A 26,525-nucleotide genomic window follows, 5' to 3' on the forward strand; every position below is an offset into this window, starting at 1 on the left:
CAGAACTCAGAGCCCTGTGAGTCCGGTAATACGATTAGGAAGTTGGCCTGCTGAAGTCGGGGCTGGGAAAGATGACTGAGTGACTGTTGGAATTGATTGGCACCAGTGGTGATGCCAGGGGCATGACTTTGTAGGGAGAGGGTCATTATCCGAGCCAGTGACCACTTAGAGGGGAAGGAGGAGGAGGAGGAAGAGTGGGAAGAGGAAATGAATAATTCTGAGTAAATTATTCAGGGTAGACTAAGGTTTACGGTTATAACAAAGGACCCAGAATCTCAATGGCTTGAAACAACAAAGGTTTATTTCTTGCTCACGGTACATGTCCATCGAGGGTCAGCAGGGGTCTCGGCTCCACGTCGTCCTCAGTCTGGGACCCAGGCTGATGGAACCTCCACCTCCACCATCTGGAACATCGTTATGGGAGGGAACGAGAGAGAAAGGGGTGAATCACGCACTGGCTTTTAAAGAGCCCACCCAGAAGAGGCATATTGCTTCCACTCACGTTTCATTGTCAAAGAAAGTAGTATGCCACGCCTCACTTACAATGAGTGGGAAGTACAATGTGAGTCTGCTGCATGCCCAGGAGGAGAACAACTGGAAAGGCTGTGCGCAGCTTTCCTATCTACCTCTCAGAAGATCCCAGGATTCTGGGTCTGGAAAGGATCTGTACTAATTGGGACTCTTTGGGTTGCGAAAATAGAAGGTAAAACTCAAACTACCGAAACCAAAGGAAATTTATGGCCTCACAAAACCAAAAATCTGGCGGTAGCTCTGTCTGTCTTCAGACAAAGCTTAATCCAAAGGCTCAAAGTCTCAAAGGTCTGGCCTCTTTCCATCTCTCAGCTCTGTTCCCTCCCATGTGGACTTTGTTCTCAGGTTTCATAGTCCCAGGGTTCAAGTTCAATGGGAAAAGAAGGCCTCTATCTCTCTTCAAATTCAATAACATTTTAGATCTCAATTTTACTAAACCCAGCTAGGTCATGTGCACATCCCTGAACCAATCACTGTACCCAGGGAGAGAGACTGGGGTCCAGCCTAAATAATATGTCTCGCCCTAGAATCAGAATTGCATTAACTTCATCCAAAGCATAGAAACCCAAAGGAAGAGAGAGACGGTTCCTGACAAGATTAAGCATACTGGACAAGAGTAAGTGCTTAAAAATATTCACGAATAAAATCACAGATGTCCCCTATAGGATGTACTATAGGATATCCAACCCAGTAGTTTTTCAAGTGTTGTTTTCTAGATGTGCTTTGGGGGCTGCCTGCAAAGGTTTGGATAGGGTTCCTGCACTCTCTACTCTCTCTTTCAATTAGAGCAATTGCACTTTATTTGTTTTATATATTAGGGTTCCATGTAAGATTTCTTTGAAACTAAAAAATAAAATTGAGATCCTCCTCTTTTAAAAAAACCAGGGAGGAAGGAATTAAACCTCACTGTTTTTTGATCCTACCTCTTCATTTTATGTCATTTTACAAAAGTATAGATTGAGATTCAGAAAGTAGATGTCTCCTCGTGTCTCATTGGCCAGAATTGGTCACATGACCACCTAGCTGCAAGGGATGCTGGAAAAGTGAGCACCTGGCAAAGAGGAATGGGAATATCTCCATTGGCCTAGACATAAATGGTTCATCTATTAAGGCTGGGCACATTATCATCCCAAACAAAATTGGGGTTCCTTTATGAAAAACAAAAGGAAAGCAATGGCTCTCAAAGAACTGTTAGCCACAGTGGTATGAATCTGATTTCATGGAAAGCTCCTTAAGACTGGGACTAGGCTTATGCCTTTTTCGGTTCCTCCAATGATCAATAAAATTTACCTGCAACGATCTCCTTCAATCCTCACAATAATCCCTTGAGAGGCTAAATCATACGCTGACTTTTAAAATGCCCACTAGCATGCACTCTTATCACCATGACTGTGTCCCATTTTAAATATGGAGAAACTGAACCTCAGAGGTGAATGAAGTACCCAAGGTCACAAAACTTGTTAATTTTGCTTAGCCCTTACTTTATACCTTTAGCACAGAGAGGGACAGAACCCTGAGGGAAGGGGGAGCTTTAAGCACAGACCTTCTACGACGGAGGAATCGACTGTAGAAAGATGGAGAGAGAGAGTGAAAAGCCTGGACATGCCAGGCAGATGGAATCGCATGTGCAAAAGCCCAGAGGCAAAATAGTGCATAGAAATGGCGCAGTTTTACAGGTTTGGGGCATAAAGTTTGAAGGAACATGGCACTTTGGAGGTGAGGCCTTATATAAAGGCAACGGTGAGCCATTAAATAATCCAGGGTTGGGAATGCAGTCTACCTTCAGTTGGGAACATCAGCTAATGGCAGGGGGCGGGGCTAGTGCTGGGAGGTCACTAAGGAGGTGATGGGTGACAGTGGCCTGGATTACAGTGATGGCAGGAGGAATGAAAGGAAGTAGGGACTCGGGAAGTTGAATCCACCAAGTCGCATCCAGATTTGGTAACTGGAGGTGGCACTTTGGAGAAGACAGAGAAGGCTGAGGCTGACTCAGGTTTCTGGATGGTGGTGTCATTTGCTGAGGAGGAACAGGACCCCAGATAGGTTGGTTCCCGAGCCTGCACTTAATCACAACACGCTCTGAATCCCTGTACTGGTCATTTCAATAGGGAAAAGTGAGGACTCAGGACTAGGCTGGGGATATTAAGCAAGCCCCGATTACAGGGAAGAAACCCCCTTCATTGGGTGTAGGTGCATTGGAAGTCCCAAGTACTCACGCAGCCAGCTCCACAGCCTACAAAAACCACCTAACACAGGTGACAGGTGAATGCCTCTCTCTGGTCCCTGCTTCACAGCCACGTGAGCCTTTGCCCCTCCCTCACCCAAGGGAAGACACCTGGGCCCTCAGGTCCACCTGAGCACTGGCTGCCAGGGCTCCCCAGACAGATCCCACGGGAACACTGTGGTGCACTTTCCTCCTTTCTCACCCTGTATCCTTGGAGCACCCCTGGGTGCTCTCAGCCCCTCTACCCTGAAGCTAAAGACTGTGTGCCTGGCGCACTATTGAGAAATGATTTTATGCTCTTTGTAAAGCCTACAAATAGAAATGACTAAACACTTGACTAACTCAGCTACAACTTTGTGTGGGAATATAAATGCCCAGTCAATTAGTTCTGAGGCAGAAGAGCCATAACTAAGGACGGCCCTCACAGGCTCTAAGACACCCTGCATGCTGTCCGTAGTAAGCTGGACAGTAGGGTGCTGGCTTGAGACCAATAGACCACGAGAGCTCCGAACCGGATCCGTGCGCTTGTGGAACCGTATATGCCGAGATGAAAGGCCAGGTCAGAGCTCACGGAAATGTGTGCTTTTTGGAATCATCTTGGTTCCAGCCCTATACTCGGTCACTGAAAATGTCACTGGCTTTGTAGGCAGTGCCACAATGAGCAACCTCTAAAGCACAGACACGCTCCCAGGACACGGCTATTATTGTTGTTGTTCCACTGCGGTGAGAGCGAGGTTCCAAGAAGTGGGGCCACCTACCCAAGGTGACACAGCTGGTGTGTGGCAGAGGTGTGTGGCAGAGGTGCGGTGCAAGCCCAGCTTTCCCTGACCCCAGAGCCCGGGCACTCTACTGTCTCTTCCTCAGCAGCAGCCCCCCACGGAGAGAAGGCAGTGTGATCAAGAGCCACTGAGAAAGCCCTAGAAGCCTCTAGAAGCTCAATCTCAGGAGTGGGAGTGGATTTAGACAGGTGATTGGGACAGGCCATGGGAGGCAGAGCCACCAGCCTGGGAGGAGGACTTGGGGAGCAACTTCTGGGAAACGGGGTTGCGTAGAACAGTGTGGTCAGACACCTGAAGAGCTCCAAGTGCCGTAGAGAGGAGTCGGGACTTGAATCTTTTTGAAGTGCAGCTTTGGTTTCGTCAGTCTCCTGCTCTACAACCCCCCATGGCTCCCCCTGGCCACTGTGTCCAGACTAAGAAGGTAGGTATACATAGATGGAGAGATGCAGGGAGAGCCTGGGGACAGAGAGACCTATTAGGAGGCTGGCATCACAGTCTAGGAGAGGGTGGACGAGGAGAGGAGGAAGAGCATGTACTTGGGGGCAGGTTTTACGAAATGCACCCACCACACCCCGTGCTGCTTCCTATGCCTCCCACCAAATGGAGGATCCCTGCCTCCCTGGAGCACCAGATAACACACCCAGCTCAGAAAACAGCCAGCACCTTCTTCTATTTGCAGTAGAGCGGAGCCATGAATAGCAGAAAAGTAGCTAATGCTGACAGCAGCAAAGAGCAGCGACCTCCTCCCTCTGGGCTCCGTCTGGGTCCAGAAAGGGAGAGTCACACATTCCTAGGCTCATATCCCGCTTTGACATCTTCTCACACAAGTAAACCTTTTAGTGCCTTAGTTTCCTCATCTGTAAAATGGGGATAATAATAGCACCTACTCCATAGCTTTGGTGAGGCCCCACTGAGATCGTGTATGTAAAACCTCTAGTATAATAACTAGCGTATACTAAGAGCTCAATGGGGTAGCTATCGCTATTGACAACAAAATATTTCCGTAATATGTTAACCCTGAAACTATCTGCTTAGCAGCTTTTAGCAAAGGACTCGGAATTCTCAAACGTCATTTATTTTGTCTCCAAGATGGGGGCATGAGCCTTATGACTTGGAAAGATCAGATAAAACAAATTGCATTCAATTCGAGTCAAGTAGTCATAAATTGTCACTCCTCCTGCCATGGAGATTGCTAATTATAAATTGATAGAGGAACAGATAGTAAATCATGAAAGCTGAAGATATTTTTCCCTGTGTGAAGTACTGATGGCTGTGTTTTTAAAAAAGAAAGAAAAGGGGAGAAAAACCTGTTCTCCCTCTGCAAGCCTCCGCTTGTGTGATAGAAATCCATGGTGTCACCTCTACTTTTGGAGTTTTCATTATTCAGCAGAATTTGGAATGGGCGATTGATGTAATTAAAGTTATTGGTAAAGAAAGACTCAGTTCCCGAGGAACGGATGAGTCAGCAGAAAGTTTCAGTAATGAAATAATGTTCCAAGGAGTCTTCAAATAAGCTTTTATTTATTTATTTTTTAACTCCAGACACCTTAACCATTGCTGGTCAGCAAAAAGATGTCAAGTAGTTAAGAACTGGGGAAAATACACCACACAAGTTTAGAAATTATCAAATAGAGTCCTTCTGGATAAGATGAGACCGTATTTATTGCATAATCACGGTGGGATAATGGGGACTTAACCGTGTGATTTTGGGGGCTTTGCTTTGTCTCATTTGATCCTCAGTCTCTGAGGTAGGTACTGTGACTAGTCCTGTTCTGTAGATAGGGACACTGAAGTTCAGAGAGGCTGAGAAACTTGGCCAGGGTTGCACAGCAGGCACATGGCACAGACAGGGTAGCGCGGCACCTAAGCTCACCCTCTCCAGCCCCACACGTCCTGGGCTGCTCTGCCTAGATTTCATGGTCATTAAAGGTCTCACTAATGCACTTGGGATAACAGAGTGCAGTCAGGACTTGAAGTTACATCTGTGTCACCCCAGAGCTGTTTCAAAATTTATCCTATGGGAAATTACAAACAAGTGCATTGCCTTGGGGTCCATCTGTTTGCTTTTATCCCCCGCCCCCGACCCCCGACATGTACTGAAGGCTCAGGATACTCCAGGCTTTGGACCTCCCCGGGGTGCTGTGGAGGTGGCTGGGGTGGGGAGCCGGCCTGGAGGGCAGGCTGCAGCCCATAGGACAGGTGACGGAGGCTCAGAGGACAGCAGCGGGAGGAGGGACAGTTGAAGGGGATCTCTCAGAAGCGTCTGTGGGGCTGGGGGCCTGAAGGCCTGTGAGGCGTGGGGGGAGGAGCATAGTCAGCCTGTTTCTCAAGTTCTTCCACGGGGAGTGGTCGCTGGACGAGGGGAGGCGGGAGAAGCTGGTCTGGGGTTGAGGGGAGAGGAGGAACTGTGGAGGGCCGTGACTTCAGCTCGGGACCTTTTGGATCGGATTGGCTTGTGGTCCCGCCGACTGGAGATATGCTTCAGGTAGCCGGGTACGTGTGGCCTGGAGCAGGGGTGAAGGACAAGCATGAACTGTAGGACCATGGTGGGCCACGGAGGGCCACAGAGGGCCACGACGGGCCATGGCCGGTGGGGGAGGTCCCTCCTGATGAGTGACGCTGAAGGTCCTTACCCAGGTAGAAGAGAGAAGGGGGCGGGGCAGGAGGTGGGGCCTTGGCTTTGAGTGACATTAGAGCCAGGATCCCAGCACCCCTCCACTTTTTAGCACTGAAGAAGGTTACCCTGTGTCACAGTGGGTGGCTTCAGGAGGGAGAAGCGAGGACGGAAACCCCTCTTGTGAGCACCTGAAGGGAGCGTCTGATGGACTGACAACCTCCAGGGCACTAACCCTCCCTCCAGACTTTGCTCCGCCCCCTCTTCATCCCTGCCCCGCCCCGCCCCCCACAGAGGAAAGGGCGGGGCCTGTGTCCTGTGTGGTGAGAGCATATTGGGTTGTGGGTCTTAGCCTCTTACCCCGAGATGGACGCACAGACATGAAAAGGGGAGTGGGCCCTTGCAGAACCAGGGAGATTGAAGGGACACCAGCTTAGCAGGTTTGTAACACACTCCTACCTCCCAGAAGCAGCCCCTGTGAGGAGGGTCAGTGTGCAAAGGGGCATGAGGGAAGGGGCAGTGCCCGGGGCAGGGTGGGGACAGGGAGGCGGCCATCCCCGGCTTTGTCCCCAGTCAACCCTGCAATCTTCAGCAAGTCGCTTTACCTTTCAGGGCCTCAGTTTCCATATGTGGAACATGAGCCGGTACAGTTTTCCAAAGTGTGGCAAGCACGTCTCTGGCTGGACATGTGATTTTAGTGGTGGGCGGGGGGTTGGGGGAGAGATGCTCGCTGTGGCCCCCAGAACTTTGAGGGCAGCCTGTGAAGCAGAGGGAATGGGGCTGGAGAAACCTCCAGAAACAGCCAGAGAGGCTGAGAGATGCTTTCAAAGCTCAGGGGGCCAAGAACTTCATCCAGTGAGTTTGTTTTTCTTTCTATTTGTCTTCTGTAAATGGCAAGTGACACTAATTTTCTCAGTTACAGTCACGGTATCAATAGTGCTCCCCAAATAAGTAAACGATGACAAAATGAGAAGGAGGTTATCCCGTAAATGGTCGTTTGAACCGTGAGAGGCCAAGACAAATATCTGGAGGCTGGGGCTTGGAGAGGTCCATTTTGAGGGGCGCTGAGGGCTCATTCCTTGCCGTCTCCAGTTCTATGGAGCCTGCTCAGCCATTCCTACATGTTCTAGGAAGAAGAAGAAGAAGAAGAAAAAATCTGGGCAGAAAAACAACACCAACCGAAATAAACCAGGCTGACGAATTTTTCTACCACACTCTTCATGAGAGTGAAGAGGTGGTGTTTATTCCAAACGATCCCTTTTCTCTAAGTTTCCACTAATCCACTCTTTCATGTCATCCAGGAAAATCGGTCCTTGGCGACCAAAGAACATCTGCACGTATGAGTCTTTGGAAAAAGAGCCACAGGGTTTGGATTTAGGTGCTGGCTACAAATAGTGGGCAAACAAAACAAACAAACAAACAACAAAGAAAAAAACCTTGTGGTTTGGATCTAAAAAAAAAAGTCTCAGAAATGACAACTGTGTGGTTAGTCGGACGTTCGCTGGGAACGTGTCTGGGATGCCCCGGAACTGTGCGGGCTGTGGAATCGAGGGCTAGCAGACGTCTCACTCTGCTTGAGAGATGTCAAGATGCTGCTCCCAAGAGCCTGTGGGCTCCCTGGGGGACAGAACCGCTGATAGTTTTACAGAAAAGAAAAAAAAATCCCCAAGCTGAGGAGCATCTAGACAACACAAGCAGTTGAGAAAAAGGAATGGGGGGGGGGGGCAGTCAAGTTGAGACATGGAAAGGGGAAAAAAAAGAAAGAGAAGAGAAGAAACAAAATTCAAGTAAATGCACCAAAGAGCCGTAACTCAGGAAGTTGCCCCCAGCTCAAATCTTTGTTTGATAGGGGTTGGTCTGTAAAGTGATGGGCAAAGGAACGTTAAGTCGTGCTTGCATTATACGAGATCATGGCGGGCAGGGGGAGAATCACTTCCAACAGGAGAAATGAGGAAATGTCTTTGGAGAGGGATGAGGGGAGGACACCCTCCCTGACAGGGGCGACAGTCAACAGTCCCTGCTCCTCCCTGCTGTGCAGTGTCTGGGGAGAGATGGCCTTTTTCTAGCATTTCCCTCATCTGTACTTCACACCCGGAGCCCCAAGGAAGCCGCCTGCTGTAGCAGCGGCCAGGGAGGGCTAAGAGGTTTCTCAGTCCGGCCTAAAAATATCTCCCTTGACAGCCTGTCACGGTGTCTGAGACTCCACCATTATAAATTCATTCCTCTCTGTTAAGGCATTTTGTTTCCAGGAGTTCTCTGTGAAAATAGAGATATCCCAGGGAGCTTAGAATGGGTGAGGCAGAGCGAGCAGGCCGAGGAGTCAGGAGACCTGGGTTTCCAATTCGGTTCTGCTCGTCCTCTCACTGGGTGAGCTTGGGCCAGTCATGGTCACTTCCCAAGCCTCAGTTTCCCCACTGAGGAAAGAGGAGAAGAAAGACATGGTGGTCCAAGAGCTCTGAGCTCTGGTGCCAGGAAGGAGGACGTGTTTACCGTAGGGTTTGCCCTGGACCCTGTGCACTTAGCGAATACCATGCCGCCCAAGGCCCTGGGTGCTTCAGGCCCACCTCCTCGGGGGCATCCAGAATGCCCCTCCTCTCACCCCTCGCACCCACTCCGTCAGCAAAGCCTGTTGATTCTATCTTCGAGACACAGAGCAAATCGGACCCTCTGTCTCCATCTCCCTGGCTACCTCCCTGCTGTGAGGCAGCATTACCTGCCCCCGGCTTCTCCATCAGCCTCCTTTCCGGTCCCTGCTTCTGTGCTTGCCCTCCAAAAGCCTTAGCTCCTCATACTTGACTTTGAACCATAAATTTGGTGCTGCCACTCCCCTCAACACCTTCCCCCTCTTCTCTATCTGTCTCTCATCATAAAAATCCAAAGAGCTCATCAGGATCAACCAGGGCCCGTATGTAGAACCTGGCTTTGCCTTGGCCTCATCCAGTCCCGCAAAGGTCTCCTCGCTGCTGTCCAGACCTGTTCCCACCTCAGGGTCTTTGCACTTGCCCTTTCTTCTGCCCAGAGCTCTCTCCCCTCCCCGGAATTCTTCAGGGCCTAGCCCCCAACTTTTTCAGATCTCTGATCAAAAGCTACCTGCTAAGGGACCATTTCTGGGCTGCCCTCACAAAAGGAACACACTCCTTTCCATGTCCTCACCCTCCTTCATTTCCCCCCCCAGCGCTCATCACGGGGCTTTCTGATCCGCCATCCGCACACTCCTGTGTTTACCTTCCGTCTTTCCTCTGAATCGTAAACTTCAGGAGGGCAGGGACTTTTGCTCACCTCTGCCTCATGGGCACACAGAGCCTCTCATCCGGAATATTACTGGAGCTCAGTTAGTGTGTGTTGGAATCAGGAAAGGGAACAGATGAAGTGGGACTGCACTAAATGAAGGCCAGCCTCAGTGTTCCGTTGGAGAGGTCAATGCCAAGGTCTTCCTGGGGGGCTATTTCACCAGGGCGGCATGTGCTAGGGAGTCAAAGGTACACCAATTGTTAGGAGATCTGGGTGGGCCTGTGGGTGGGGGGTGGGGGGCGAGGTAGGCAAGGTAGTTAAAGAATCCCAGCTGAATTTACAAGTTCATAAGGCTGCAGGTTCCTGACCAGAGAAAGTAGCTGAAAGGCCCTTGCGGACAGCTTCTGAAACATAGGAGTGGGGTGTGGGCTCCTGTATGAAGGAGGAGCTCTGAATTGCCCTGGGAACCAACCTGAACTTCAACTCTACTCCATCAGCTCCAGTCAGCTCCAGGAAGTTCAGCCCTGATCAGGTCACTCCACTGTCAAAGTGCCTTTCAGCCTCTCCAGTGTCCCCCTGCCATGCCCCTGGGATGTGGCCAGAAGGGGTGGAGAAGAGGGGGGGATTGCTAAGGAGCATCAGCCATTCCAGCAGGATCTGCCCCAAAGCCTCTGCCCCAGCCCCCTCCCTTCCCTGGGCTCTGGCTAGTGTGTCTCCAGTGAAGTGGAGTCTTAAGACAGCATGACCCTGGTAATTTTATTGAACAACAACTATATGCCACCCACTAGGATCCTCACAAAAGCAAGCCCCCTTTTTACAGACGAAGCCACTGAGGTTCAGAGAGGTTATTTGATTTGTCCAAGATGCACAGCTTAGTAAGTTGCAGAGGTAAGACTGAGGCACCAAGGCCCAAGCACCCAACTGGGAAGCCGTCACGGCTCTGGAGGACAGCCCATGTCTCCATCTTCACACTGCCTGAGGTACCCCGGACCCACTCAGGTCGCCTTTTCTGCGAAGCTAAGGACGCCTAAGAGGCCACCGTGCCCCTCTAGGCCTGCAGCCACAGGAGCCCTGGCCTCCCCCAGGCCTGCGCAGCCCGCCCGCAGGGGGCGATGGTGGCACAGGTAGAACGAGCAGCCCGAATCAAGTGGTCGGGCAGAAAGTATCCAGGGCCTGGCCCCGCGCTCAGGGAAACCCTCGGGGGCCCGGCGCCTGGCAGGCCAAACGCAGCTGTGCTGAGCGCCGCCGCCAGGCTGCCTGTGCGCACCGGGGCTCTCCATCCCTTGTTTGATGAGCAGTGGCCAATAAATTCATTAATCATCATTTTATGCCTCATCAAACCCCCTCCAAGCCCCTCCATGGGAGTTACACAAATTAGCCCCTGAAAAGACAGTAATTTCAGTTTAGCGAGGTAAGTGCTTTCTGATGGGCTCGGCGCACAGAGCTCTCCTGACAAGCCAATCCATCAGCACGTTGGGGACGGCCTCACCCCGCCCAGCCAGGCCTCACCCCGGCCAGCCCCGCCCCGCCCCGCCCCCCATACCCCCCCAGAGGCTACTGGTCTCCACCGAGGTTGCCCCCTTTGCCCGACTCCTTTGCACCCATCCTCTGGCTCTTTCGTCTGGCCTCTTGCCCTCACCCACACCGACATTCCCCCAGCCCTTCTGAGCAGAAGGGAAACTTTTGGGGGGGAAACCGAGGCCCCCAAATTGGGGAACGAACCTGAGCGTGGCGGAGGAGGACGCTCTGGTGCTGAGGTTCCGAACTCCAGCCCCTGGGAGGAAAGCGTCGGGAAGCCCTCTCCGCTCCTAGTGTCTGGATGTTGGGGCTCCACGACCCCTTAAAATTACTGAAGGGCTGCGTATATTGAACGTGTACATCATTGGGCGAAGGGGATAATCCATAGTTTCCTGACGATTCTGAAAGAAACCCCAGGTTCCAAAGGAGGGGCATCTAGCAACAGAGAAGGGGATCCTTTCGGCTAAAGGGCGCCTTCACGGGCCCCTGGTGGTCAGGAGTGGGTACGCGCCTAGTCTTTCTCCGTGGCCCTCGCGTCCTTCTCCCTCAAAACGCCACCTGGAGTGAAAGACGACGCCTGGGGTCTTCTATGCCTGGGCCCGGCTGGTCCGATTCCTGCCTGCGGAGTTGGGTAAGAAAAGGACAGAACTAGCCGGAGAACGTCGTGGTGAGGGCAGAGGTGCTTGCGCGCGCGAAGCGGATGCCGGGCCTTCTCACTTTCCCGTCCTGGTGCACAGAAGGTCCCGCGGGGACCCTCTCCGACGGCAGGGCGTATGCAAAGGGGATCGGGGAGAAGCCGCAGCTCCAGCCGAGCGGACCGGCCCGCGCTCTGCTGGGGCCAGTCGCTAGAGCGCCGAGCGCGGCGCAGTGCCTTCATTAGCTTCTCCTCCACGCGGCGCTGCATGCCTCGGAAAATAAGTTAGCAAACGGGGAGCCGTTTATCTCTTTTATCTTGGGGCCTGATCCAATTAAATAAGTGCACATTTACATTTGCATCCATCAGGCGAGAGCGCTGAGAGCCTGGGGTTTGCTCGGAGCAAATAAAAGCAGATTTCACTGGGAAAAGTGGCGTCTGGACCCGCCGGGCTCCTCCGGGCGCTGGAAACGAGCGCGGCCCAGCCAGAGGCCTTGAGGATCCAGAGCCGCGCCCTGTGGCGGACAGGAGGCCAGAGACCCCGATAGCCCTAAGAGGCAGGGCAGAGCAAAGGGGTGTCACGGCAGAGCAAGGGGCGCAGCCAGAGCTGCAGCTCGTCCGAGGCAATCCCCTGTTTGTCCACAACCTGGGCCATGCCTCGTGCCCGGGACCTAAGTCGCAGGTAGCGCGCAGCAAACGAAAAGGAGACCAGTTCTAGCCTGGTCCCAAAGGGAGACCCTCGGGGTGGGTCGAGAGACAGTCCCGCAACTTTAGCCAGTTTGGGGGGCGGGCAGGTGGCAAGGTGCTAGTCAGGCCCCTTTTTCGTCCTGTCCGGTGGCCGCGCGTTCAGGGAGGCTAAGAGCCACGCAGAGGGCACGCCCTCGTTTCCCACGATATACCGATATACCGGCACCAGTGGGGAGGCCAGTGACGCTACAGGTTAGCGCTTTTGGAAGGGCGAGGGGGGTCGCCCAGTGAGCACCTTCTGCTTTGCAACGTCGACCTCACGAAAGGTCCTTTCGAAATGGAAGGCTTTGAAGCACTGGAGAGCAGTTTTATTTTGTTTCTTTTTTTCTTTTCCTACCCACAGGCCAAAACACAGAAACGGCCTTTGGGCCAAGGTTGCCTGATAGACCCCAGATACGCCGAACCGCAAATGAAACAAAACTGCGCTGGTTCTAGAGCCCTGGGCGGCAGAAACGCCAGTGCTGGCACCCGAAGCGGTGCGGGCGCACCGGGACCCAGCAGAGGGCGAGGGGGCACACAGCCGCGGCCCCCACCCGCAGGCTGTTTCAGCCGCGCGCACAGTTCTCTATAGTCTCCCGCCTGATTTTCCAGACCGTGCCCAAGCCCTGGCGAGGAATAAACGGGATTAAAACAGTTCTAGTCTCGGGCCCTGGTCCAAACCCCCAATGCTGGATCCCGGGATCCAGCATTGCGTCCTGGATCCCGGGCCGCAGCGAGTGGGGTGGTGGGGCAGGGAAGGTTTGACCCACTTGGGGTTCAAAACTACGGTACAGCTGCGGGTAGGGCCGCAGCTTGGCGCTGCCTAACTCCTCCTCCCTGTGAACCGCGCTGCACCCGGGGACCAGTAGGCGGCGCCCTTCCTAAACGGAATCCGCGTCCCGCTCTCTCCTGAGAGCGCAATCACATTCCTTTCACTTCGGGCGTTTTGCAAAGCGCTCTTCTGTGCCTCCGCAGAGTTGGCAGCCAGCTGCAGGCGGGGGGAAGGTGAGCTGGGAGGCACCGCCCGTTTTGAAACCGCAGGCACTACGACCCCCCACCCACACACCTTTCATGCTCCGAGAGCTGCGCACATCCCCAGGAGTGAGAAGTGCCCCAGGGACTTTGCAAACTAGGAGGCCTCGATGCAGGCCCCGCACCCAGGCGGGGGAGCATTTTAGGGCCTGGAACTCTGAGCCGAGGAGCTCGGGAAGGCAAGGTCCCCTTCCGCAGGCCCGGCATGCCCCCGTAGGAGCCTCAGGGATTGACTGGGCCATTCGTTCCTCACCGCCAAGTCCCAGGAACGGATTTTGCCTCGCGCAAGGGGCCAAAGAACCCAGCTCACTTCCCGTTCGGCGCTGCCTCTGGGGGACTGACTGCATAGACCCCACTCAGTGACCTTGCGGCTTCCACTACCAGGGACTCGGCGCCTCCTAGTTCCTTAGTGCCAACCTAGACTCCCCGAGGGGGCGGATACACTGCAGCCGAGCGCAGGTAGCAAGTACCTGCACAGCCCCCAGAACGGAGGTGTCTTAGCTGCTGCCTCCCTCTACTTCCGCGCCCCAGTCCAAGCCTGCGGAAGACCCCGGTCCTGGAAGGTGCCTCCATCTCTCCTCCAAGGTGCATCGCCTTTGACACTGCCCGAGACGCGGGTACAGACGCGAACCACTTCGGGGATGAAACGCCGGAGACATTTCCTAAATGCCCGAACCTCGATGTGCCCAGCAGGCCACCCCAAAGTGGAAAGACTCTGAACACAGGAGAAACCACTAGCCACCGGACACCCAGCTCTGCAAAGAAGAAAAGCCCAAACTTAATCGAAGATGAAGTATGCAAAGAAAATTGTAGACCCCGCAGAGGCCAAGGGCAGAAGGATGTGAATGGAGGCAGTGCCTAGGGCACCAGCCATCCAGCCCCTGGTGGTTCCCCCCCCGCAGCAGTCCCTGCACTGGAGAGACACGGTGCGGGCTTCCGGGTACGCGGTTCCCGGTCCCAGGCAGCCCCGCAGGCATTCGCCAGCCATCCCTGAGTCTCGGCAACCAGACAGGAGAGGCCCGCGTTGCGCCGTTTACATACTCCCGGGGACATGGGAGACCTGTAATTTTCTCTTTAAAGTCTTTGGGTAGGATTTAGGGCCAGGGCTTCCAAAACCCCGCAGAGCTGATGGCGTCCTTAAAGTCTCTCTTACGAGTTAAGGACTGGCCTATTCTCCTGACTTTTTAGAAGACAAGGTGACTGCTGGGGCTGCGTATTCAACAGGGGGGAACAAACTGATTGTGAACCAGGCTGTCTGGGGGTAGAGGTGGGTGGAGGGGGTAGGGGCGCGAGGGCTTGGCGCAAATCATCTCTGGAATTCAATTGTTTAAAAAAATCATTTATAATTAAAGGGACAAAATAAAATACGATCGTCTCATGCATATTTAATCGTTCACACTTTCAGCTTGGAAACCATTTTCCCTGTGTGAATTTTCTCACTAATTTAAACTCTAAAGTCGACTGCTGTTTGAGGGCGGGGGGGGGGGGGGGGCGGGGGGAGGGCAGGGAGCTCGTCTGGGCAATGCTTTCAGGCTCCTTTAAATTCGAATAAGCTACAGGAGCCCGTTTCAGCTTCAAAAAAAAAAGGAAAAGTCTAAACTCCAGTGAAAGTTTGGGGAGTGTTTATAAAAGCAAGTAAGGTTAAAGTAATCTTGAGTAAGAATGCAAATAAGTTCATTTTGATTTAGCCTAATTAAACCGGCGTTATGTGCAAACACATTCTCTCCACACTCCGGCTTCAGTTTAATAGAGCAAATTAATTCCCCCCGCTGGAGAATCTTTTTTCAGTGAACCCTCCCCTCCTCCAACCCGAGAAAATTTCCCACGAAGTAAAATACGTCCACGGTTCCACCTCTTCTGCGCGAAATGGAGAAACGAACACCGACAGTGTAGGCTGGTCTAGGACGCGGGGCCGTATCTCCTCCTCATTCAGGATTGACACGCATTCTGACCCTTCGTTTTGAGATGAAATACGCGGGATTAAAACGAGAATATAAAAACCTCCAAAACACTTTTGTAGCTATTCGAACTCTCTAACCGGAGACGCGAAAGTGCTAACGCGGCGACGAGCCTGATCGAGGGCCCAGAGGCCGCCTTATCGAGGCAAATGTCCTCACGCTTTGGAAGGCGTCTGGGCCAAGGTGGGGCTCTCCGGGTCGGTTCGGGGCTCCACTGCCTTGCCCCAGCTCCGCTCCGGCGGCGTCCCCTCCCCTACTTCCTCCCACTCTACTCCCCGTCTCCGACTCTGCAAAGCGCAGGCTGGAAATTCAGGACAAGTGTGACACCTACCTGTGAAAGGGGGGAACCGTCCCCTCGCCGGCCCCGCGGCCGCTCGGAGATCTACGGGGCCGCCTACCATCCACACTACTGTGGACAGAACATCCACTAATTTACTCAAACCCATCGCAGTGATCAATGAATGCCCAGTTTGGGACGGGTAGAAGCGACAGTGACTTGGGAGGGCCTTCTTGGCACACCCTCATGCTTCCCGCCCGCATTAGCCCACAGCACCTTTGAAATAGTAATAAGGGCTAAATCCGGCATAAAATCGAACTCATTAGCAAAGTTCACCAGCTGATTGCTTTGCATAAAACACGACACTGATTGAAAGTAATTAGGTTAAGCAGTGGAGCTCGGGTGGTGCGTGTCTCTGGCTGACTTGGCCATCCTTTCTCCCTTCTGGGCATACACTTGGGTCTCTCTCCTCCTTCCTCCTGGTGCCAATCTCCCCCAAGCAGCCCCGCATCAGTGATCCAAACCCGCATTTCGGGGCAGGGCCACGTTCCCCCGGGACTGGCAGCCTAATTACAATCCCTTGGCACACTGAGGTTTTATGGAACCTTGAATTCCCCAGTTGGGGAAAAAAAAAGTTGCAATTTGTACCTTTTGTCCAAGGGGATGGACAGTTTATTGAGGCTTCTAAAAAGTAATGAGTGGCTCTGAGTATGTTAAAATCTCTTTTAATTAAATATTTTGCATTTTACAAAGGTGGCTGCAGTTTCTTTTACTTTTTAAATCTAAGAGTATAGCCTGTTTCCTTTCTGTAATAATACTTTAGCTCATACCCAGAAAAATCAATAAGTGTAAAAAATTAAATTAAACTTGTATCTTTAAACTATGAAACAGTTTGGGGGAAACACAAATGCATATACTTATATTACAAAAAAAACCCCATTAAATGCCTGTACAGGTGCCTTAATTTCATAATTTACTTCAAAGATATTGAATTATCAATTTAAATACAAAATGCTACATTAAATATACAGAATAAGATTTAATACAAATCTTTTTAAATTTTTCTTTTCGGTTGGTTAAGACATTTGTGTGTGTGTGTGTGTTTGTGTATGTGTGTGGAGATGTTTATTATTTTTATGTCGTCCATCTCCAGGAACTATAAACTTTTTAATAGGAGGGGTAGTTTTTTTTCTCTCTTGTTGATGGAAAAATAACTGCCAAGGCCGTGATTTCTAATAAATTAGGAAAGTCCGGGACCCACGCAGCCCGCGTTAAATGTCCGACATACCTTTCTTCAGTTCATAGGGGGTGTCTTTGCACAGGTCTAGCTGGGGTTGGTTCCGCAACACTTTCGGGTCTTTAGCCAAAGCGTCCGCTCGGTTCAACACCGTCTGGTTTAATCCATTGAAATGCGAGCCCGGCCCGGTTGTGGGGCCCGGCCCGGGCCCCGGGTGGCCGTGGAGGTGTCCGAAGGAGCCATAGTTCGTGTAGCCAGGATAGAAGGGCGCCGTGTAGTAGAGAGGCCGGGACAGCACCGTCCCGCCTGGAAAGGGACACTGCCCTGAGGGCGAGCGCGATGGCGCCGGGGCCGGCGACGCACGGCTGCCTCCAAGGGCTTGCCCGGCTACGGGCCCGGGGCAAGGTGCACAGGGAGAGCCCTCGCTCCCGCCGCCCCCATCCTTGACTTTGTCCGAGGATGTGGCGATCTCGGCCAGAGACCACAGTTTGGGCTTGGCGAGCACCGCCTGTGGCGGCGGCGGTGGAGGCGAGTGAATGACCGAGGGCCCGCCGGGGCCCGGGGGCAGCTCTCCCGCCACTGGGTGAGGGCCCGGAGCCGGCGCGCCCGAGGGGTAGTGAGGACCCTGGTCCTCCGCCAGCCGCGCTGCTGCTGGCCCCACCGGGGAGGGCCCGCTGGCCTGGGGGGGCCCAGGCAGCGTGTCGAGGCGGCCTTCAGATGGCGGCTCCTTAAAATCCGAGTCGCTGAGGCTCCCCTCCGTGTCCTTGCCGGCAGGAGTGGACGGCCCTTGCAGCCTTTCGCAGCCCGAGGCCGCTTTCGGCTCCACTCCTCCTGCAGGCGAAACCCAGGCCATCAGAGGTGCCGAGGCCGATTGGTGGGGCCCAGGTCCCCGCCCGCTAAGGCAAAGACCCCAGACCCTACCCCTAGACCCTGTGCGCCCCCCTCTCCAGACCCCCCTTTTCCATCTTACTCCTCAACACACCCTTTCCCGCGCCCACCAACCTGCTTCGGGGCCCTCGGGGTCGCCCTTGTCCTCAGGCTTCTGGGGCTCATCCTCGTCGTTTTTCTCCAGATCAATGTTCTCCTCCTCCTCCTCGTCCTCGCTGCGGTTCCTCGGAGTCCATGTCATCTTGTTCTCCTTCTTGAGGCGCCGACGCGCGTTGGCAAACCAGGTGGACACCTGGGTGAGGGTCATCTTGGTGATGATGGCCAGCATAATCTTCTCGCCCTTGGTGGGGTAGGGGTTCTTGCGGTGCTCGTTGAGCCAGGCCTTGAGTGTAGCGGTGGCGTCTCGGGTGGCGTTCTTCCGGTACGCCGGGTCCCCGTAAGGGTATGAGCCCAGGGGCGCCGCGTAAGGGTGGTACCCCAAGGAGCCTGCCATGCCGGGTGTATGGTCGTAGGGAGAGCCCTGCAGGGAACAGGCAGAAAGAAGGTGTGAGTGGGCCATGATCCCCATTGCCGCCTGGGGGACCAAAGCACCCTGTCCCTGGGAGCCGCAGTCAGAAGCCCGAAACTCCACTGGGGTAGGGCTGGCAGGCTCAGACCCAAAGGCAACCCCTCCCCCTTCTCTGAAGGCAGTGGGAGCGCCAATTCCCGAGTCCGGTTCTGCAGAGGCCTTTGAAGCCGTCCTGGCCTCGCCAGTTCCTGGTAGGCCCCATCTTTAGGGGCAAGTGCGTCTCCGGTGTTCAGATACAACCACCATGGCCAGGCCCTCCACCCAGAGAGAGAGGCCCGGGCGGCGGTGGCGACTCTGCGCTCAAAGCCCGGGTAGCTGCACATAAGAGGGGAGAGCAAGGGGAGTAAAGGCATCCCCCCCTCCATTGAAAGACAAACGAAAAGCTTAACCTCGTCCAGGCACACCCACCCCTCCAAAAATGTTACCCCAAACCGAAGCCGAGGCGCTTCACCAGAAAGTGCACCCGGCCGAAAAATCCCGGATGCACCGCAGTTCCGCCGACTTTTCAGAAATTGAATACCTCCAAATCGGATTGCGAAGATAGGATTACGGATTTGCAACATTTTGGAGGACTAATTAAAGGCGAGGCCAAACGCATTTACAGAGACTAAGCATGCTTCTGCTAGAATTCCGGGTCTATTTCTTTTGAACTAGTTTTCAAAAATTGCAAAACTTAAAAATGCTGCTCCTTAATTGCAGCGACCTCTCCTCTCGAAACACGTTCCGCGAGCTCAACGAACCGAGCAAAACGCGGTACTGCTTCCCGAGCAACTCCGGAGCCCGAGGCTGGGCCTCAGCAGAGCGAAACAATCGCCCAAGTTTGCAAGCGCCGTGAAGCTTGGCGGGGGGTGGCCCGCGGTGGCGCTGAGGCCCGTGTCCCCGCAGCCCCCGCCGGCCACGCGGGCCCAGCTGAGCTCTCCCACCGCGGCTCCCGCTCACTCACCACATACGAAGAGAAGGCGGCTGCCGCGGCCGCCGCTGGGTCGGCGCCGTACTGGAGGTGCGAGTTGTAGCCCGGCGAGGGCGCCGTGAAGGCGGTGGAGCCGGCGTAGGGCGAGAACGCAGAGCCCGACGACGAGCGGCCGAGTTCATCCGTGCGGGGCCCCGAGATGACGCTGGTGCTGTACGCGGGGCACGAATAAAGGGCTAGCGAGGCTGACGGCTGGTACAAATAGCCCTGCGGGTAGGACATGGCCACACACGGGCATGGGGCGCTCCGCGCCGCTGCCGCCAACGAGCCGGGCGGCGCCCTGCGAGGGCGAGCGAGCCGGCACCTGGCCTCCGGCTGCCCCGGGCCGCCGCTCCTCGAGCCCCGGCTCCCGGGTTCCGGCTCGCAGCACCTCCTCGCTGGCTTCCCGCGCGCCGCTGGCTGCGACCGCCGAGCCCGCGGCTGGATTCTGCCCCCCCTCCCTTACTGCTTTCTCTTTTCCCCCCTCGCTCTTTGCACCGGGGGGCTCTGCTTTTGGCTTCGCAAAGGTCCTGCCAAGATGCTAAGTTGGAAATTGAGGATTCTGACGCCTTGTGCGTTCCTGAAGCTCCTCCTTCCCGGGGTGTATTCGGTGGTTGGACTGGCAGGAGCCTCTGGGCAGCCGCAGCCAACCCGGCCGCCAGGAGAGCCTCTCCCTCTCCCTCTTCCTCCCCGGCTCCCTCTCCTGCTCGCTGGCTCTCCCCTCGCCCCTCCCTCGTGCCCGCCCCTCCCTCGTGCCCGCCTCTCCTCTGAAGCCCTCGTCTCCACCCCTCTTTTTCTCTGTCCCCTCCCTTTTCTGGTCTCTCCCTCTCTGACTCTCGAGCGCCGGCCCCAGGATGACAATTCCAGGCGCCGCTCTCTTCCAACTTTCCTCCTTGGTTAAGTCCGGGTGGAGCTGCCGTTCCGACGCACCACAGGCCTCCGTGGCACGTCTGGCCGACCCAAAGCACAAAAGAACAGAGGCGGAGGACTGAGCTTAGGCGAATGCTCTGCTCTCACTTCCCCATAGTAAACCGCGGATTTAGCGGATTTCTTGTTGGCCACGAGGCTGGGCTCCAAGGCGGATGGCCACCCCGCCGCCCCTGGCTTCTCCCCCAAAGCAGGGGCCCCGAAAGTGAGTTCAAGATCCGGAATGAAGGTCCCTGGAAGAGTCCGATGAATGCCCTAGTCCAAGGCGAGGGAGTCGGGATGACTATCCTTCTTCGCCAGCAGCAGCAGGTGGGTGAGAGACAGGCCTTGGGCATCTGCACGTATCGGATACGGCCTTTCTTCCACCAACTCCCCTCCAGACTGAGAGGCAGAAGACACCGGGGGCCTGGGATGTGTGGTGGTAGCGTTTCTTTAGAGGGGAGGGAGGCAGTGAGCAAGAGCTGCTGGACGGAGAAGCAGCTACACCAGAATAGGTCTCTGGACCCCCTCCCCTCCCCACCTGGCCCAAGCTTCGCTGCTTCGTTCTTGGCGCTTTCCATGCGAAGCTCTCTCCGCCAAGGCCGGTGGTGGTTGGGGGGGGGGGAGGTGTGCGGGTCCCCTTCCCCTTCGCACGCGCTCTCACACCTGCCCACACTGCACTGTAAACACTCCGCAGAGCAGTGCCCAACCCAGCCGCTGTTTGTTCAGCAAGGCGCTGGCAAGGTAAACACACCACTGAGTCACAGGCAGAGCCCTTGCCCACGATGGCCACACAGTGAAAGTGCAAAATAGACCATCTGCCAGCCTCTCCACCCCGCGCTGCCACAAGCCACAGACGCTTTCGATCTCGGGGACAGACAGGGGCGCTGGTGAACCAGGACAGGGGCAGGCACATGGTTGGGCACCCCGCCAGAGCCTGATATATCAGGGAATTTGTGGCCTTTTATAATGGGGTGACGCGCAAGCCGAAGCACAACTATACACAAAGTGCCCCGCAATGATTTTGATAGGCAGGGCACACAGATTTCCCAACCTCCGGCCCCCACACTCAAACCCACTGGGCACTGAAGCACCGGTTCAGACGCGAGACTAAGCGCACGCGCCTTGGCTCCTCCCCTCCGTCAGCTTCTTTAGGCTCCGCCCCTCGAGCGCTAGTCTCCCGGACCCTTTGGATCCCCTTGGCCTTTTCTCCCGGCCTTCACCTCTAATTGGGCGCTGGCCTCCACTGACAATGTCCCTCCAAAATTTGAGCCCGCCTCCCTCCTGCCCGGCACCGAGGGGGCGGGGCGGGGCGGGGCGTCAGCGCACTATTGTCATGGAGACGGGAAGCCAGCGGCGGCGGTGGCGGGCTCAGCCCGGCAGAGGTGGCTGCGAGCCAGTCAAAGCTGAGGCCGGGCCGAGCAGCCCGACAACCTAAGGGGGCGCGGAGCAGGGGGCGCAGAGCCGGCAAGCGGCAGCCTCTCAGGCAGCCCAGGGGCGGTATCCTGCCGGACGCCGCTAGGCCCAGGGGAGGCAGGGAGCGCCTCCGAGCGCCCCCGCCCTGCCGCCTTGTCCCCCCCTCACCCCGGCCCCCCCGCCTCACGAGGCCCCTCTGCTCCCGAGCGACCGCCCCCGGCTCCGCCCGCCTCCGTTCAGCCCCTCGCGGTAACGGTCGGTAGCGGCCCGCACGCGCCGCCCGCCTGGGGCTCGCGTTGGCCACGAGGGAGCGTCCTCGGCCCGCGCTCCCGCGACGCGGAGGAGAGGTGAGCCCTGCGCCCCCATCCAGCCTGGTCCCCCACCCCGTCGCGCCCGGGCTTCCTGCCCCTCGAGCGGCAGCCGCGGACACTCGTGAACCGGCTAGATGCGGCGGAGCGCCGTGGAGCGCCCGGCGGGCAGAGGCCGCGTGAGTTGGGGGCAGGCTTCTCCTGGTGTCACGGACCTCGGGCGGGCGCGAGTAGGTCCCCTCCCTCCACGCGTGACGGCTGCACCCTCTTGGCTCTCGTCCGGGATGCTGAGTGCCGAAATGGAGCCACGGAGGTTTGTGCCGCCGAGGATCCGAGTCTGTCCCACAGACAGCCTCGTTACATCCTGCCGCCACTTCGGGCCGCCAGGCTGTTCCCCTCCCCCAACCTCCATCCGCTCTTCTGTCTCTTTTCGGGTGTCAGGGCCTGGAGAGAACCCCGAAAGACAGGGAAGCATTTGGAGTTTACGGTTCTATTGCTGCGGTTGTCACCTCCGCTCTACGTCGAATTTAAGACTCATTTCTTAAGGATGTCTCTGTTTTCTGCGTTATTTACACGCGGACGGCTCCGCGGCTCGGCCGCCCGCCGGAGACTCAGCCTCCTGCACGGCAGGGAGGAGCGGGTCCTGAGCAGGCGGCAGGGATTCGCGGAGCATCTGGCGAATTTCTCCGTCTTCCTGCGAAAGCTTTCACTTTTTTTTTTTTTTTTTTTTTTGCCTGTAAACGCAAAGCTTTTACTTTTTATCTCGGAAGGGGTGGCGGTGTGTTACCCTCCCCCATTCCCCGTTTCTCTCCTTTATTTGTGGGCTTTTCCGTGTGGGACCCTGCTGACCGGTTGGTCGTAGTTTCCTTGGGCTGTTGTCTCTGAAGCGTCCTCCTCCAGCAGAGGTGGCAACCACTTCCCTCTTCGCCTTACCAAGACGAATTTTGGGGGTGGGGAGCTTACTATTGCGTTTTATCTTTCTGAACATTTTTAACTTAGACTAGGGACAGGTGGGTATGTCCTGGTTGTTTTTCACGCCGGAGTTTAAATTTCTTAATATTACAGCTCCCCAAGGATTTACGGGTTCATCCTGTCTGCACCGATCCAGTTAGGCATCACTTTAAAGCTGTGAAAAATAAGATGCACCATTGTATAGCTCAAACATGGCCGTAGTGCTCGCTCTTTGAGTCTTCGGCTGTACGAGCCGTCATTGTCTCAATCGGGCGCAAAAGGAGGTTATTCCTGTTTGTTTAGCGTAATGACTGTTTACGGTGAAAACTTTAAAGACTCGTGAAAGTAGGCCTGCTGTCTTTTGAAGATCTCATCATTCTTGAGAGAGAGACACAACGCTGGCGCTAGGAGAGGCAACAGATTGCTTCCGTCACATCACTTGGCTGTTTCGGAGTGTACTTAAAGGATTATGATTGATAAGGCTGTCCTACTAGGGAATGTTGACACAGGTGTGCATCGTTACCCTAATTAAGATCCTGAGAAAGTGTCTGTAAAGCGGTGACACAAGGAGAGCCACACATTTCTGTACAGTGTTGCTTTTGGAGAATCTAATTGCACTCGAAGCCCGGCTTTGAGCTTCCAGATTTTTGCGAGCACTTTGGCAACAGAAGTTTTAGCGAGAAATGAAGAGTTCAGCGTGAAGTGTTCCGGCATGTACTCCTTCCGGCTACTTGTGGCTTTGGGGCAGCGCCTGTGTCGGCCTTCTTTGTGCTCTGCTTTGGTGGTTACTAATTGAGAAATAAAAGCGTGGAGCAGTATATTAAGCAAGTATAGTGCTGGGAATAAATCTGTAGAGAAAGGCATGCTTCATGTGTAAGAAACAGGAATAAAAAGGTAAATAGGCATTTAGGCCACTTCATTTTTTTTTTTTGAAAACATTCTCCTACAATGTTTTAATGATCGAAAGCAATTTCTCTTTTTCATATCATCAGGTTACTTAGCTACATTGCTTATGGAATGCCTTGTTTTTATATTTCTGGAAAGAGAAAACTGTTTTATTTTTCCAAAACAGTGTTCTGTAGATTTGAATTGATGAGTAAGTGAAGATAGCACATGTAGCCTCTTAGTAGTTTAAGGATCTGAAACATTCCCTGGGTGACCACTAAATTAATGTTACTGTCCTTGGCTTGAAATCTCTGAATGGAGAAACAATAGCAAGACGGATACTGTCGATTATACCACCCTTGGCTTACCCAGACCCAATACCCAATGCAACATCAGTATTGCATTAAGATTCCCCCCCTCTCTTTGTAGATCATGATTTCCTGGAAGTCGGCTGTCTATCAGTGTGTATGTGAGACGTGTGAGTGTTTTTGTTTAATGTGAAAACTCACTGGAGAAAGAGGAAATGAAAGTGGAGGAGGCCATGAGCACAGTGACAGGAGAGGCCAGGGGTGGGGTCACAGCTCTCTCCTGACTCCAGGGGTAACTAGCTGGCTAGCACTACCCTGTAAACTAAAACCAAAGACAGGCTTGTTTAGATTTGTTTGCTGAAATTAAAACGAGAGCATTAATTTTGAGGATAATTGCTTTACTTACCCCCCAACACCCCCATCAGAATTGTTTTTTTCTGGCAGCTTAAAAAATAAAGACCAGCATCCCTATGCTATTTCCCATGTATTATTTTAAAGTTTGACATGCAGTGTCAAAAGAAATGAAAAAGGAATATATGAATTAATCACCTATCATTCATTTTTATTGATAGCAAATAATTGTTAATTTATGTTTACATTATAGAACTCTTAGGAAAAATGTAAATGTTCTTTAGTTGATAACATGCAAGTAAATGAGATTGTATAATCCCAAGTGAATTATAGATTATGAAAACAGTATTATATTTTGAAGTAATGTTTTAACTCAGATAGCACTGCCTGTTTTGTGTAGTAATATGTCAATGTCTGTATATTTCCCTTCAATTTCTACATTTTGTGAGCTTCTGTATTTTTAACCTTTTGGGGTATGATTATTCGCTGTTTTATAGGGAATAATTATTTTTAATAAAATAGCCGTTGCTGCAACTCGGAGAGGATGTAAGATCTCAGAATCCTTCTCTTTTTCACTAATGACCCTGCTTTGCTTTTACAGCACTGTTCCGAAGTGTAGTTCTTATGACTTATTTCTGCATGAACCTGCAGTACTTTTATAGCCAGAGTATACCTAGCCACCAATTCAGCTTGGCAAATTAACTTAGATCCTTCAAAATTGAAAACCAGTGTATTCTAATGTAGTTTGAATTTAAGTCTTTATTAGTAAGGATGCACTTAACATTCGTTCAGGAGAAGGGAATATAATTTTCTCTTGCAGTTGTCATTTACGTAATTCAGTTTTCTAGCCTTTTCTCAGGCTAATGATATTCCATACCTTGATGGGGCCTTTATTTGTTTACTTGCCATAATATGAAGTGATTCCTTGGAGAAAATTAGATTAGATATTCATGTCTAATATCCCCAAAGTATTTAACTAGTCTTCCGTGTTTCCCTAAACAGAATCATCTCCATTTTCTGTGCGGGTGATAAGTGTGATGCTTCCGTGATACATTTGGCTGTTTTCTGCTAAGTTGACTTCCGGACGATGGGGTTCCTCCAAATGCTGGCTGAACTTGGTCCTCGTACATCCCCAGGCTCATCTGCAAGTGGGTGTGTACACGGTGCGTGTGCGTGGAGTGCGCCTTAGGTAGCATCGGTGCTGGCTTCACAAAAGTATTTGTATTGCTGTCAGGCACCGAGCGCAGAAAGTCACTCCAGGCCTTTGATTGCGTGATTGCACTAATGCATTAAACAAAGGTTCAGGAGTAGAAAACATTTTGATTGACAGAAATACTCTGAATAATTTATTTTTAGTGATATCGTTAGATAGTGAAATTTATAAAAGTGCTTTTCATAAAAATCAAGACTGAGGTAATAGTTATAAAAAAATAGAATGATTATTTAAAGACATAATCTGTTTAGACCAAATTGCAGGTTTTGATTCTTTTCATCACCCAGTTCTTTCCAGAATAAATGTAGTGGGAGCGTCAGCTCCGGGCATGAGGACCAAACTCTTTCAATAACTAGGAGTGCGCAGCTGTGCGTAAAACTTGTCATTTCGCAGCAGAATGAGGGCTGCTGAACATAGGCAGACGACGAGAAAAGCTGTGAGAAGAAATGATTTTGCAAAATACTTGTGTAGTGTAGTGAGGAGGGCTGAGGACTGGATTCGGTGAGAGAGAACATTTTGTTAAGTAAAAAGAAATGGTTGTGGGACCCCAAAAAGCAAATTTTACAGAAGACTTCTATAGTTAGCAGAGCCTGCAACAGAACAAATGCTTCTTTGTGAATTCTTTCAAAGGCATGAAAGTGATTTTTAACGTCATGCAAAGTAATATATAATTGCACTTAAAAAACACACCTGTGTTCCCCTATTGCCGACTAGGTCTGGTGGACATGGGGTTTCACAGATGGCCAAGAGCTGAAGCGTTACAAGTTAGAAAATGCACGACACAAATGTAAAGAAAATGTTAAGCAGTGAGTATTCTGATTTCTTTTTGTGTGCCTTTAAAGCTTAGTTTTTTTCCTCCCCCCTGTATTGTTATAACCACGTGTAAAGTTGCAGAATTTAAAAGGCGAGAGTATTGGGGGGGAGGTTTCCTCCTAAGGATAAATACGGGAAAAATCTTAACATATATGTGAATTGGCTGAGTTATAGGTTTGCTGTCAGCCAGAATACATAATTAAGTTGA

At 53.0% G+C, this 26,525-nt stretch overlaps 1 protein-coding gene and 1 long non-coding RNA gene across 7 annotated transcripts in view; one reads left to right on the plus strand and one right to left on the minus strand.

Annotated features, from left to right (window-relative positions):
* Positions 1–282: 282 nt before the first annotated feature.
* On the minus strand, positions 283–19,847 carry IRX5 (iroquois homeobox 5). 3 transcript variants are annotated; one of them, XM_037066299.1, is made up of 4 exons: positions 19,161–19,847; positions 17,764–18,169; positions 16,813–17,592; positions 283–404 (listed from the first exon to the last, which is right to left on the minus strand). In XM_037066299.1, exons 1-4 carry the CDS (start codon positions 19,407–19,409, stop codon positions 334–336), a joined length of 1,506 nt encoding a protein of 501 aa, XP_036922194.1. In that variant the 5' UTR covers positions 19,410–19,847; the 3' UTR covers positions 283–333. The 3 variants fall into 3 exon arrangements, with proteins under 3 accessions (XP_036922194.1, XP_036922193.1, XP_036922195.1); XM_037066298.1 differs by lacking the exon at positions 283–404 and adding an exon at positions 14,809–15,242; XM_037066300.1 differs by lacking the exon at positions 283–404 and having other exon boundaries at positions 16,688–17,592.
* Positions 19,848–21,400: 1,553 nt separating this feature from the next.
* Positions 21,401–26,525, plus strand: part of LOC119001114 (uncharacterized) — a 53,832-nt gene continuing 48,707 nt past the window's right edge. Inside the window, exons 1-4 of one of the 4 annotated variants that reach the window (XR_005069485.1) lie at positions 21,401–21,835; positions 24,062–24,110; positions 25,294–25,439; positions 26,219–26,310. This is a non-coding gene — a long non-coding RNA (uncharacterized LOC119001114). The other 3 variants (XR_005069486.1, XR_005069487.1, XR_005069488.1) reach the window with 3 other exon arrangements.

The sequence above is a fragment of the Sturnira hondurensis genome, unplaced genomic scaffold (assembly GCF_014824575.4).
Source record: "Sturnira hondurensis isolate 20B ecotype Veracruz unplaced genomic scaffold, ASM1482457v3 Scaffold0016617, whole genome shotgun sequence".
NCBI classification, from domain to species: Eukaryota; Metazoa; Chordata; class Mammalia; order Chiroptera; family Phyllostomidae; genus Sturnira; species Sturnira hondurensis.

Coding starts and splice junctions, on each gene's coding strand:
- IRX5 (XM_037066298.1), bottom strand. CDS start 19,409: ATGTCCTACCCGCAGGGCTATTTGTACCAGCCGTCAGCCTCGCTAGCC. Junction 18,170..19,160: donor CCGCCTTCTCTTCGTATGTG/GTGAGTGAGCGG, acceptor TGTTCCCTGCAG/GGCTCTCCCTACGACCATAC. Junction 17,593..17,763: donor CCCCGAGGGCCCCGAAGCAG/GTTGGTGGGCGC, acceptor TTTCGCCTGCAG/GAGGAGTGGAGCCGAAAGCG.